Here is a 12,627-nt window from a genome sequence, read left to right on the forward strand (position 1 = left end):
TTAAAGCCTTGTTATAATAATATAATAAAATATAAATGAAGTATGAAGCGAAAGATTCTTTATTGAAGTAAGATTTAAATATTTTCTTTAAAAAACAATGCACATCAGACGTACTGTGACATCAATTACGATCAGGTTACACAAAAAGTACACAATTTGACCAATTATTCAGCTCTGATAGCACCTCTGTGCTCATGAGATTGTTTTTTAACCACAGAGACCAAATTGGAAACACATACATAAGCAAAACGTTAAAAATGTCGAAGTGTTTGCTCCCCATACAGACATACAAACGCAGTAAATAGCTAAAAGTGATAACTAATACAGTGTGTGCTCCCTGAAGACAATCCAAGACAAAGTTATCATACTAGCATCAACAAACATAAGTATTTGACATCTGTAAGTTTATAAAAAACACATAGTTACTCCTGTCTCAGAAAGTGCTGGTGTGTGTTATGTCTTGCCACAAACGGACTGAGTGACTTGTCCTAAACTAACTCATAAATGAGGTACGAGGATGCACGCCATGACGAGGAAGAACAGAAACGTATGTGGATAGGCACCAGGCGGCGCTCCACCACTCGTCTTCTCCAGGGTCGTGGGACTGAAAGGAGGTCCGGGTACACGTACTGCACAGGTCTGCCCGCGGCCCCCCTTGATGGGGCTCCGAAGAGTTGCGCTGAAACAGTGTCTGGATACATGTGCTGATAATCTGATCACAGAACTGCCCATCATGTGTTCCTGTACTTCTGTGAATCTACTCATCATTCAGCGACAACTCGGAAGAGAACGAGCACTTACTATATACCCGTGGGTGTGGTCTCAGCAGGAAGCAAGTCCTTGAAAGTATCGTTCACAGGCTCCCGAGGAGGCTGGAAGAGAAAGAAGCAAGTTACTCCAAACGTCCCAGACATCAGTGTCCCACAGAGACCCAGGCTCGGCCAGTACAGGCAGAGATGAAGGGACAGGGTGAATGGTAATGTAATAACTGGAGATCCTACACACACTGAAAAAAAATGTCCAAACTGAGCAACTGTCCACTCAGAGACATTCACAGCTCAGAAATATCCAGGGAGCGTTCAGGTGAGGGCTGGATGTAAGGTTAGGATTCTGCTGCTGAGATTCACGTGTTTGTTTACAGCGACATCGACAAAGGAAACATCTTCGTCGGTGTCTTCTTCATGTGTGGCACCAGATTGTCATGTGGAGATATTTGTAACGCTTTGTTCTGTTGTGTGTGTTAGTTAGTTCTGAGGATCCCACTCGGATATTTGTGTCCTCTCATACTATGGAGAATATGCAGGGATTCACCAGAGTTCAGTGCGTGTCTGAAAGCAGCTTTAGTGAAACTGACATATGAAAGGATTCACACTACATAGTGTGTTCTCATCACCCCCCCCCCCCCCCCATCAAGTCACATGGAATAAAAAAGCGAGAAGATGCATGTGCCTTCATTCCCCGTTTATGAGGTGAAGTCCTGGGGGTGCAGTACACAGAGTGGTTCTTCATGGAGCTGCTGTCCACAACTGGCGTGTCCAGCTGAGGAAAGGAGACGTAACAGTTTAGAAGAATTTTCTTTACGCCTCCAGCGAAATGTCTCCAGCACCGAAACCACCACGGTTTGTGCTCAAAGTGTGACTGAACGACGTGAGAGCTCTGTACTGACCCTGCTGGACCCTGAACAATGCTCCTGTCCATTGCTCCGATTGAACTCTCTCACTGTGTTTGAGCTAGTGGAGAGTGACCCCCGACTCTCCATCTGTCATTCGGAGTGAGAATGCACATCACTGATTACTCACACCAAAAGAATTAAATGAAATGACGGGGTAATTTTAACAGATCTGGACTAAAAAAAACTTTCCTCCTCAACCATTTCAGTGATGCTGAAGACCGGAGAGGTAAATGACGAGGAAGCGTCGGCTGCAACCGTCTGTGATCCAGCTTGAACCTGCAAGGATTAGCATGATTATCCTGTTGACATCCACATAAACATAAACCAGTCACCACCCGTGTTGTACACCAGTGAGATACCAAAGCCCATCACTGTCAGAAGACCAAACAATATCCCTTTAGTGGCTTGAGAATGAAGCTCAATGAAGTTAGACGGCCTAAGAAAGGAATGCAGAGAATTCAAAATCCACAAGAGACGCAGTGTAAGACCAGCCTACCCCTGATCCTAATCCTGGGCGGTGATCTACAGAGGATGCTCTGCTAATTCCTACAGGAATCTGCGAGCAGCGAGGCCGACTCTGCTCTGATGATTTTAACGCATTCCCTGAATTCCACGCGGGACTAGGTTCCTTGTTCCTAGAAGCGCGAGCACGCTGCAAGAGGCCAACGCGGTCAAACACAGAAATAAGAAAACACATCAGTTGCCCCTGAAGATCCTGTTGGACAGAATCGTGTGCAGTCACTCCAGATATCTGTGGTATTTACCAGTCTGGATGAAGGTAAAAAGCACTGTGGGTAAAAAAAGCCACCTATCTGAAAACACAGGTAAAGAGAAAACACACACACACACACACACACACACACACACACACACACACACACACACACACACACACACACACACACACACACACACACACACACACACACACACACACACACCAAGTGGACAGTGAAACACATACTGTTACAATAAGTAACCACTAAGTGGCACTGTAAGGACTTTTTTAAAATCCAGCAAATGATGAAAAGTTTGCTCCCAAATTTCACGGCAGTTCAAGAGATAAACTTCAAATCATTTGACCAAAGGGACGACGCCCTGCTGACAGTGGTCTCACCTGGCTGCTCCCTGGCTGAGCCTCGTCCGACTGCTCAGCCGCTTCCTGCTTTTCTTCCTCAGCACCTGGACAAGTCCCCAAAAAACAATACAATGCACACGATCACCAACAATTACAAAACCATCAAAGGCGGAAAATGTAGACGAATAAACCCCAGAATAATTCAGGTCACATACCTGACTCTGCATCATCGTCCTCCCCGTTTTCTTCTTCTTCTTCTTCCTCTTCTTCACTGGCCGAGTACATCACCTTCTCTGCTGCATTAAGTAGGTTGTGTCCATTGGACCGGAGCAGTCTGCTGAGCTTCTTCTCATACAAAGCCCTGGTGGAGGCTAGCGTTGACAAAATATACAATAGTAGTCAGTTTTTTTATAATAGGGGTAAAGAGAAGGTAACGCGACAGTTTCACATGCAACCTCACCAACTATGGGCCCAGGTTTGAACCCGTGTCGGAGCAGCGCCGCCTTGAGGTCATCGTCAGTCAAACCGCTCAGGTCAGGCATCTCTGCTTCCTCTGGCTTCTCCTCCTTTTCCTTACAAAACCAAATTAGCTGAATTGACTGAATGCGGGTTTGAACCATGACGGAGGCTGGAACACTTTGCAGGTGTGCCATTGTAGAGCATTAAAAAAAAAAACAGCTGGAGGCTGCAGCGCACAAATGTTTTCAATATCCATCTTATCTCAGTGTAAATCTCCTGTTCTCAGATCTGCCCGATCAACAGAAGAACAGGTTACGACTGGGAAAAGACTGCAGGTTTGTGGAGGAGCCAAGTCTCCACACACACACGCACACGCACGTTTTATTAATGGAAAATGGTTTATCAGAAGTTAGCACCGCCCTAATGACACATCCTATATCCGGTACAATTTGAGCAGTCCACGTTTAATACAGTTCCTTCATCAGTGTCATGAAGCATAAATGTTTCACAGTCAGTTTTAAGGACACATTAAACCCTGGCTTCCTGTCACTGTACATAACAATGGAGTTTCCAGTGTTATGTAAAAACACCGGTATCAGATCAGCACTCAGTATTTTCTGAAAGGAGGTTACAGAAGAGAAAAGGTTGGTTTTGTGCAACCTCCAATGTGATATGCAAAGGAAATTTATATCCCACATAAGATGAAGTATAGGATTTTATAAACCATGTTAATATTATAATGTATCCATCAGACTCCATAAATCAGTGCATCATATATTATTGTTCTTGAACTGGACATGTGTAGACACATTCAGCTCAGCTTCCCATAACACAAGGTTAATGATCCCTGATGGAAAACACTCAAATATTAGTACAACTGCAGCTAACAATTGTTTTTATTGATTAATCTGATTATTTTCTCAATCGCTTCATCTATGAAAAGTCAAAAACAAGAACGTTTCCCACAGAGCGCAGATCGATGTCTGCAGTCCAAAAGTTAATTCGATTTACAAACGCATTTAACAGAAGAAAGCTGCTAATCGTTAAGTTTGAGAAGCTGAAACCAGAGATTTGTTGCTTGAAGAATTGCTGCAGGTATGAATTGAATATCAATATATAATCGCAGATTAATTTCTCTCAGTGTTTCTAGTTGAATCTCTGACTAATCCCTCCAGCTCTAAATAGCAGGTTGGGGTCTAGTTGGTTTTATGCTGCATGTCTTTCCACCACATGACACAAACATTTAGACAGTTCTGAGCGCTGTGCCCCTCCCTGCACACATAAGTGAGGGCGACAGGTGCAGCAAGCATATGCATGAGAGGGTAACAGCAGCCACCAGCTACTGAGACGTCTCATGTAAACCTAAACCAACCATACAGCGGGTGGCTTAGTGGTCAAGGACCTCCAGTGACGGGAGCGTTTGGCAGCAGTGACCCAGATATCCCCCACCTCCACACCTGCTGACCTCATTGGTTCAAATCAGGTCAAACCTCATCATTATCTGCACGACGGCCCCTAGATACTCATAGATGATTGTTGATGCTTTAAAAAAAAATGTTGAAATATATTTGCAAGTGAGGACAAGTAACTAAGAACATTTACAAATAAAAAAATAAAACTGCCATCTCTTGCCTTAAGTATAATTTTGAGGTACTTGTACTTTACTATTATAATTCAATTCGACTTTTTGATTTATTCAAAGGTTTACACATGATTACTTTTCAGATTAGGATTTTAGACAAAAAACTGAAAACAATATAATAATATTTTGTCTTCAAAGTAAAATCACAATGTTGGTTTTGTTGCTGCAATGCTTTATATGCAATTACTTTTTAAAAAAGTATTTAAACTTCAAAAATATCCTGAATTGTGTTTCATTTTATGCAAAGCATTGACCACAGTATCTTAAGTGCTGATAAATCCAGTAGGAGGAGCACAAAGTTTTCTAACTTCACTCTGCACCATTGACTGTTTATAAAAAAAAGCTCTGCACCACAACGTCTAGCACACGAACAATAACAAGTGACCGTATATATATCATAAAACTGTTTGAGCAGGACTCGCTAATAACAAGGAATAATTTTCGAAGTAGCTCTGGAGCATCAACACAGGCCAAGGAAACAAGTTTTAATAACTTCAAATAAACAATATTTCCCCTCACGTCCTCTCAGATACAGCTTGTGACCCTTTGGAGGGTTGCAGTCCCCAGGTTGGGAAGCACAGGACTAAACTATTTAATTGTGTATGAAGTTGTTAGAATTTGCTTTAACTCAACTTAGATTTTTGAGTACAGGTCTGTTACTTGCTTCTTCCACTGACACTGTGCAGAACCTGTTTTTTACACACCACATCTTCACATGAACACACGTCGGGGAACTCACAGCTTCATCTTGAACGTCTTCTTCCTCGTCGCTTGAAAACTCTGCAGCGTTCCTGTGGTCGATGTGTTTCAGGTGCAGCTTCACATTGTGCGCGACGAAATCTGATCTGAGTCTAGATTTAGACAGAAGAGCGGGTTCCTCCACTAACACCGGCATGTCACACTACGACGACTCAAGTCAATCTTCAGCTGCTTGGTGGGTTTTTATATTTTCATATAAGTGGAGAAGAGTCTTTGAAGTGAGATGAAGCCAGAGGAGCTGCAGAGAGAAGCTGCTCCGTCTCAGCTCTGAGAATAACACACTGAACCCAGAACAGCTGCAGCCAATGACTTGATTGACAGCAAGGAACTCAACATGGCACAAGACAAGTCAGTAAACAAACAAACAAACAAACAAGCTGCTGATCCTTAAACTTTATCACATTTACATATAAAATTGATATTAAATCATGAAACTGAAAAAAAATATCCTAAATCATATATTGGGTTTGCTCAAAAAAAGATCTATGCCTAAAACGTTGACTTTATGTATTACATTTACTTGCGTATTACAATTTAATGCTACGTTGTACTTTTTACTACATTTATTTGGCAATCAGATGAAGATTTTAGGCTCTAAAAAACTATGAAATAATAATAATAATAATTAAAAACTTTGATCTATACAACATTTATCAAAGCAAGGTTACAAAGTGCTTCACATAATATGGACGGAAACAATACAGAACAAAACGGAGCAGAGGGAAGTGTTCAATTCAATTTTATTTGTATAGTCACAACATTTCATTGAACATTTAAGTCACATGCTTTGTCACATTTTGCTTTTGTAAAATTTCGGTAAATCTACTGTTTGCGTTCTGCTTTTGGCTAAACTTGATATTTTGCTTCTCGCTGCTCTCTTTGCCTCGTCTTTTGGTCGCAGACGGTTTTCACTGAAAATCCTATTGTTAGCAGTTACTGGGCAAATATAACATGAAGCAGCTTATGAGCCAGATATTTCCCTAAGGAGTTGGTGAAGACCAGAAACTGAGCTGGATTAATTCTACTGTCGCTCTGTAATTTGTGTAAATGACTTAGTTAACAAGTTCAACATAACAATTTAATATATATTAATATCAATGCTGGTTTCACTGCTTATTTCTGCTGCCCCCCAACTGTCCAAACAACTTAATAATAAGTTAATTTCACTGCCAGTTGAATGTATGTTTACCTTTGACCTCCGGGTTTGACCCAAGCTTCGGTCGCTGTTGGAGTTGCGGCGTCTCCGGTGCCTCCTGCTGCTGCATTTTTACTGGAGTGATGCATCCACTTAGTGCAGCACGTACGAGAAGTGGCTCCTTTTTTTACAACACCTGTTTACAGATATCGAAAAGAAAGAAAGACAGAAAGAAAGAAAGAAAGAACATGTGTTCAGGTAATTGTCCGTGAAGCAGGGAGGACTAGAAGTGCCACTGAGGACTTTTTCCCCCTAAACAAAACCCTGCAGGAGACATCTGTTCCAACAAACATGTTGATTATCTGAATAAGTTGCTCTGAAAAAGAACTAATTAAATCTTCTTCGTGGTCATGGTTAACTTCACCAGGGCTCTTCCCCAAAAGGCGTGATTATTGGACCCCAGGTGACTGTACAAACTAAAACTCAACAACCCATACACCCCTAACATCTGGTGGTGGTAAAACACGTCCCTGTTTTACTGTGTACTGCTACTACTACAAATAAAATAAACATTACAGGGGGGAAGCTTTTAGAGCAAATGGCCCCTTCCTGAAGTCCAGTAGTAAAATACAACAGAAAGAAACGGGATTAAATATCACTTCATGTCAGTCAGAACAAGAACAGATGATAAAACTAATATCCTGATCAATAGATGTTTGCTGTTTTGTTGCTGTTAAATCAAATTGTACAAAGAAACGCAGTAAAAGACACAAGGTGTTTACGTCATAGATATATTATTCGAGATATTTGAGTTGAAGAGATTGTGGGTTTACTGTTGTTGACTTGTGAACTGTACCATCACTAGATTGGATCAAACACATTATCCATTATTTATCTTTGAGGGTCGCACACTGACACTGGATGAGAGGTGGGGTTACACACAGGCCACCAACATACCACGGGGCTGACATACAAAGACCAACAACACGCTCAATTTCTGTGGGAGGAAGGTTTCCATTCAATTTCAAAGTAATGACAGAGAGTTGTTGCAATGTGAAGGCTAAATATCTCTTTGAAAGATATACTTGACATGGAAATATATAAGAATGTGATATGATTAATGTTGTTCTCTGGTCTCGATCAAATTAAGCAATAATAATATAAAAATTAAAATAACAGGTGTCTCTATCACTAAATTTAGACAAAATACTGGATCCTTAAATGTCTGTGAATGTTATAATTGTGATGCCGGTTCACTTAATGTGTTGAATAAAGAACGACCAGTCATTTTTATTTTCTGGTCACTGTCAGAGAATTAAACAAAATGAACTTGATGAATGAAACTACTGCTCATTTTTGAAACTGGTACAGTCTGGATCTAAAAGAAAGGTCAAACCTGGTTCACCCAAACATGGCAAATGTATTATGGAGGAGAAAGTGAAAGTGCTCTTGGCTGGGAAAGCTGGATACTCAGACAGTTTGCCTACAGGACGTTTTGAAACATTTTTCTTGATATAAAACAATTTTTTTGTGTGAATGTATTCTCAGTCTTCACATGTTATCATCATGTCATCACTGTAAAGTAATAATTTTCTATAATTACACACGTCTTGAACACAGGAACCACTGAAATGTCGCCAGGCTAATAACAGCAACAAGAAAAACGGTATTGCAGTTGGTCACCTTTTTATTTATTTATTGAACTCTAACACCAAACAGGCTTATCTATTATTTAAATTATTATTTTAAAGTATCTGCAGCAGTGATATAGGTCTAATTCTTTCAGGGTGAGTGACGATGCATAACTGCTGTTTGTGGTTGATTCAGTTTTTTTTAGAGCTTTATCTTTAAAGAGAAAAGATGTCATACAACTACACAGGTGCCATTGAAAACATTTCAATACCTTTTGCAAAGGACTGAGGGGGGTGATCAGCAAGGGAGGCTTAAAATGACTCGTGAGCTTCCACTTTAAAACAACGGGAGGTTTGGAATATCCCACAGTCCTTAAATGAAACGTCGCTGAACGCACAGAGTTGTAACTTCCACAGTAAAAGTCCCAGGAAGAATGAGCGGCCCGCGCTGAAGTCATAGAGCGACTGAGAGCAGCGGGAAAATAACTTTTTTTAAATTTCCTTGACCATCTGCAAAGTCACAAGTTTAGGGAACACCAATGGAATATTTTCCCAAATTTTCATCAGTCCGTCAGTCGGTCGGTCGGTTGGTTGGTTGGTTGGTTGGTTGGTTGGTTGGTTGGTCAGATTGATTGTTTGTTTGTCAGCAGCAAAACCAACTTAACAGATTTCCATGACATAAGGATGGGACCTGGGCCACAAGAGAATGTGACATGATATGTACGAGTGTGTGAAATTTGGAGTAACTTGATTGAATTTAAGTGAATTCAACTATGGGGCCTTGGCAGAGGTATGCACTCTACTGAGTCTAGTTCTAACCTTTATGTTCTATTGTTCGCTGACTTAGTTTGAACCTTTGCATCTGATAGAAAAGCACATTGAGAGTTGAGAGTCCACCGTGTATCCAATGGCTTTAAACCCTACGTGACGAGTTAGAGAGAACTCACATAGGAATAGAAAGCCATAAGACACAGTTGTGGTGTGATTCGGAGGACAAAAACAGAAAATCACCAACTCAGAGGAAAATCTTGCAGTTAGAGCTGAAAGCTTGAACACAAAAGAGGAGAACAAAAATCGGGGTTTGTTGCGGAGAGCATTCAGGATTCAAAACTCACATCCGCATGAATAATTAACTAAAGAAACTAAAAGTATTCATCTGAGGCCCCGGGGGAGACGAGTGAAACTGTCTTGTGAGTCTTCAGACAGTAGAAATTGCATTTCTCACAGTACAAACTGAAATAAATTGACCCCTATATCGAGGCTTGAATCTAACAGCAACATCCTGCGAGCCATTCAATTCCTCTGGGGGGGCGGGGGGGTTTGTAGAGTACTCTTTGATTAAAAATGCAGTTTTAAATCAATGTCCGAGGGGAAAAGGTACAATGTTAATCAAAAGGATTTTGTTTCTGAATTCAAAACAGATTACGTAAACTCTTTTTATATTCTGTAGCAACCCCCTGCTTGACTTCCTCAAGCACAAAGGAGAGCATTACCTCAGCATTTTAATTCAACCACTGAGCACAGGAAGCTTTGCAGTTTTTATTAACAACCAAATATGTTTTTGCAGATACAAAGGTCTGTTTTCCTGTGGTTTCTGTTGTTGGAGCTGATGAAGCTGAGGATCCCCAATGCACAGAAACACCACTGCTGTGCTTTGGTGATTTAATTACAAGTCTATTCATGCTCCTGTGACTTTCTTAACCCCTAATGAATCAAAATAAAAAAAAACTGCATCCTGAATTAATTCAGTGTCTCCTCCAAACCTTGAACTCGAACCAGACACCAGACTGTTTACCACACTTCTAAGCCCCAAACTGCTGGAAGCGCTCTGGGCCGTTCGCAGCCCCTCGGTGAGAGACGCAGCACTCGAGCTATGCGGCCCAAATCTGCTCGCCCAGATGTCTGCTCGGGAAAACAGTAGCCTTTATCAAAACATGAAAAAAATCCCGCGGACAGGGAGGAAACGGGCTACTACGGAGGACAGAGGAGGCATTTGTTGACATTGTATCAAGTGCAACGCCGAGGTATTTGAGGCACAGAGGGGCCAGGTATTTGTCAGTCAGTGTTTCTTGTGCTTTTGCTGTCTCCAACCCAAACAACAAAAGCCCCATTGAGGCAGCCTCGTCTTTTTTTTTTTCTTTTTGCCCTGAACAAGCACACAAAGCTTCCTGTACTCGGGCTGCAACTGTCCAGGACTGAGAAAAGCTCTCCTAGCCATCTTTGTGTGCACCTGTTTCAAGCAAGGCAAGGAAGTGAAACACTTTGTCGGATAGTTTCACATCTTTCCCGGTTCACTTGGATTTTTCACTTCTTCTATCGCGTAGTTCTAACTTTTCTCTATGATAACTTTAATCAAAAGAGATAAAACAGGGTGAGGTTATGACCCAAAAAATCCAAATGTTTAAACACTTCGATTAATATCTCATTGGCTTTATATGCTGGATACTCACATCCAGTGTTCACTCAATCAGCCTTTTCCAGGTTTGGAGAAATAAAGGAGCCCTGCCACTGAGCTCCAGGGAGCCTGTGCTCATGCATGTCTCAGCATAAATTAGTAAAGCCCCTGTGTCAGACTCTGTCCAGACAAGAAGGTGAATCTCAGCCACAGGGAGGATCATCTTTAATCCCTGAACATCGCTCACGGTCCCTCTCTGCTGGGAACCATTTCAGGCAATCATCAGTGGCCAGATGTTTTCTTAATGGCTTTAGATCTGGGCCGTGGTTAATATATTGTTAATGCACCAGTCTGTTCTTTTTGACAGGAGAAAATGAGCAGAGGGAAAGAAATTGTCGACACGAAACTGTGGCCAATATTGCACATGACTAAAATCCCACAGTTTCATATTCAGACTTTGAATGTAAAGATGCAGACAGAGATAAAGGTTGACAGCACATTTCTTATTCTCTTCTCAGAACTCCCCCCTTTTTCATGCATTAAAAACATCCCCTACAAGCATCTTCCAGTGGCCGACCAGACGACCAGAACACACTGAAGCACTGAAGCACTGCGCACAACACATGAAAGCTTCAGAGCATCATTGAAGTTGCTTTCTTCTCCTGCTCACTGTCAGTCGTGATGCAGCTATTTCACCCGGCACACTCCTCACTTCTCAAAGTAACGGCGCCATGCAATCTCGGGCCGGATGCATTCTTATGCCATAAATCTGACTCTTACCTCCTGCTCCCTCTCCTGCGTCCCTCCCTGGATCGAGTATGGCATCCCCCCCTTCAGCCTCATACTGTATGGAGAGACAATGGGTAGCGGGGGGGTGGGAGGAGTTACTATGTGAGCAGGGGGCTAGAGTGGGGAGACGGAGGGTAGAGAGTAAAAGCAGAATGAAAACTAGCAGGGAGAGGGAGAAAGGGGGGGGGGGGGGACTCACAGAAGGGAGATCACTTGCTCACAATTCTCTCCGACCACAAATCTGACGAAACGTTACATGAATGGCAATTCTAGAAACAGCCCCTCTCTCTCTCTCTCTCTCTCTCTCTCTCTCTCTCTCTCTCTCTCTCCTCTCCTCTCCTCTCCTCTCCTCTCCTCTCCTCTCCTCAGATGCGATGTCAGGGAGAAAAAGAAAATCCCTCTTCACGTGGGAAATGTAAGGGGAAAAACAAGAGACTGTGAAAGAATGGCTCCCGGTTTTAAACAAGTCCCTTTCTTTGGCTTTCTTTGAATGAGTTCTTAAGATTCCAAGTTGGCAGAGGGCCCGTGGGTCCTGGATGGAGAAGAAGGGATAAAAGAGGGGCTGAGGTAGGGGGGCCGTCTATTGTGTTTGTTCCCTTTCCTTTCAGCCCTGGTACTCTGGTTGATCTTTGCAGCCACTCGCTGAATATTCCAGTCACTTATCGCACGGCCGTGTACAGAAGACCCCATTTGTCTCTTGTGATTTTCATCTGGATCCTTGCACATGTGTTTTCTCCCCATGCAACACACGGTTTTGTTTCTGTCACTCTGCACAAGCAGCACAGGGACAAGTTTGGGGGTGTTGGATTTGACACAGAAGTTCAGTGCCACAAGAAACGAGCTCAGAGTCGGTGCCGGTGTCTGTAAAAGTCTCTTGGTGTGTGTTCGGGCCTCGTCTTTGTCCTCTGAGGGAGAATGCTGTTTGGTGAATGTGGGATGAAGACAGCAGGTGTTGAGTCCCCTCTCTGAGTCACATTCACTTACAGCGTTCTCCCCCTCCATCCGTTTCCTCCCCTAATACACCCTCCTCCTCCTCCTCCTCCTCCTCCTCCTCCTCCTCCTCCCTG

General features: G+C 42.4%; 1 protein-coding gene across 1 annotated transcript; it reads right to left on the minus strand.

Annotated features, from left to right (window-relative positions):
• Positions 1 to 38: 38 nt before the first annotated feature.
• LOC117765212 (lamina-associated polypeptide 2, isoforms beta/gamma-like) lies at positions 39 to 11,827 on the minus strand. The gene is given in 13 exon segments (XM_034591539.1): positions 39 to 653; positions 655 to 679; positions 802 to 872; positions 1,450 to 1,539; positions 1,667 to 1,759; positions 1,862 to 1,948; positions 2,169 to 2,324; positions 2,437 to 2,484; positions 2,790 to 2,854; positions 2,966 to 3,121; positions 3,211 to 3,322; positions 5,591 to 6,941; positions 11,552 to 11,827. Coding segments are annotated over 12 exon segments (1,224 nt in total). The 5' UTR covers positions 5,747 to 6,941; positions 11,552 to 11,827; the 3' UTR covers positions 39 to 488.
• Positions 11,828 to 12,627: the final 800 nt, after the last annotated feature.

Source organism: Hippoglossus hippoglossus, chromosome 7 (assembly GCF_009819705.1).
Source record: "Hippoglossus hippoglossus isolate fHipHip1 chromosome 7, fHipHip1.pri, whole genome shotgun sequence".
Taxonomy (NCBI): domain Eukaryota; kingdom Metazoa; phylum Chordata; class Actinopteri; order Pleuronectiformes; family Pleuronectidae; genus Hippoglossus; species Hippoglossus hippoglossus.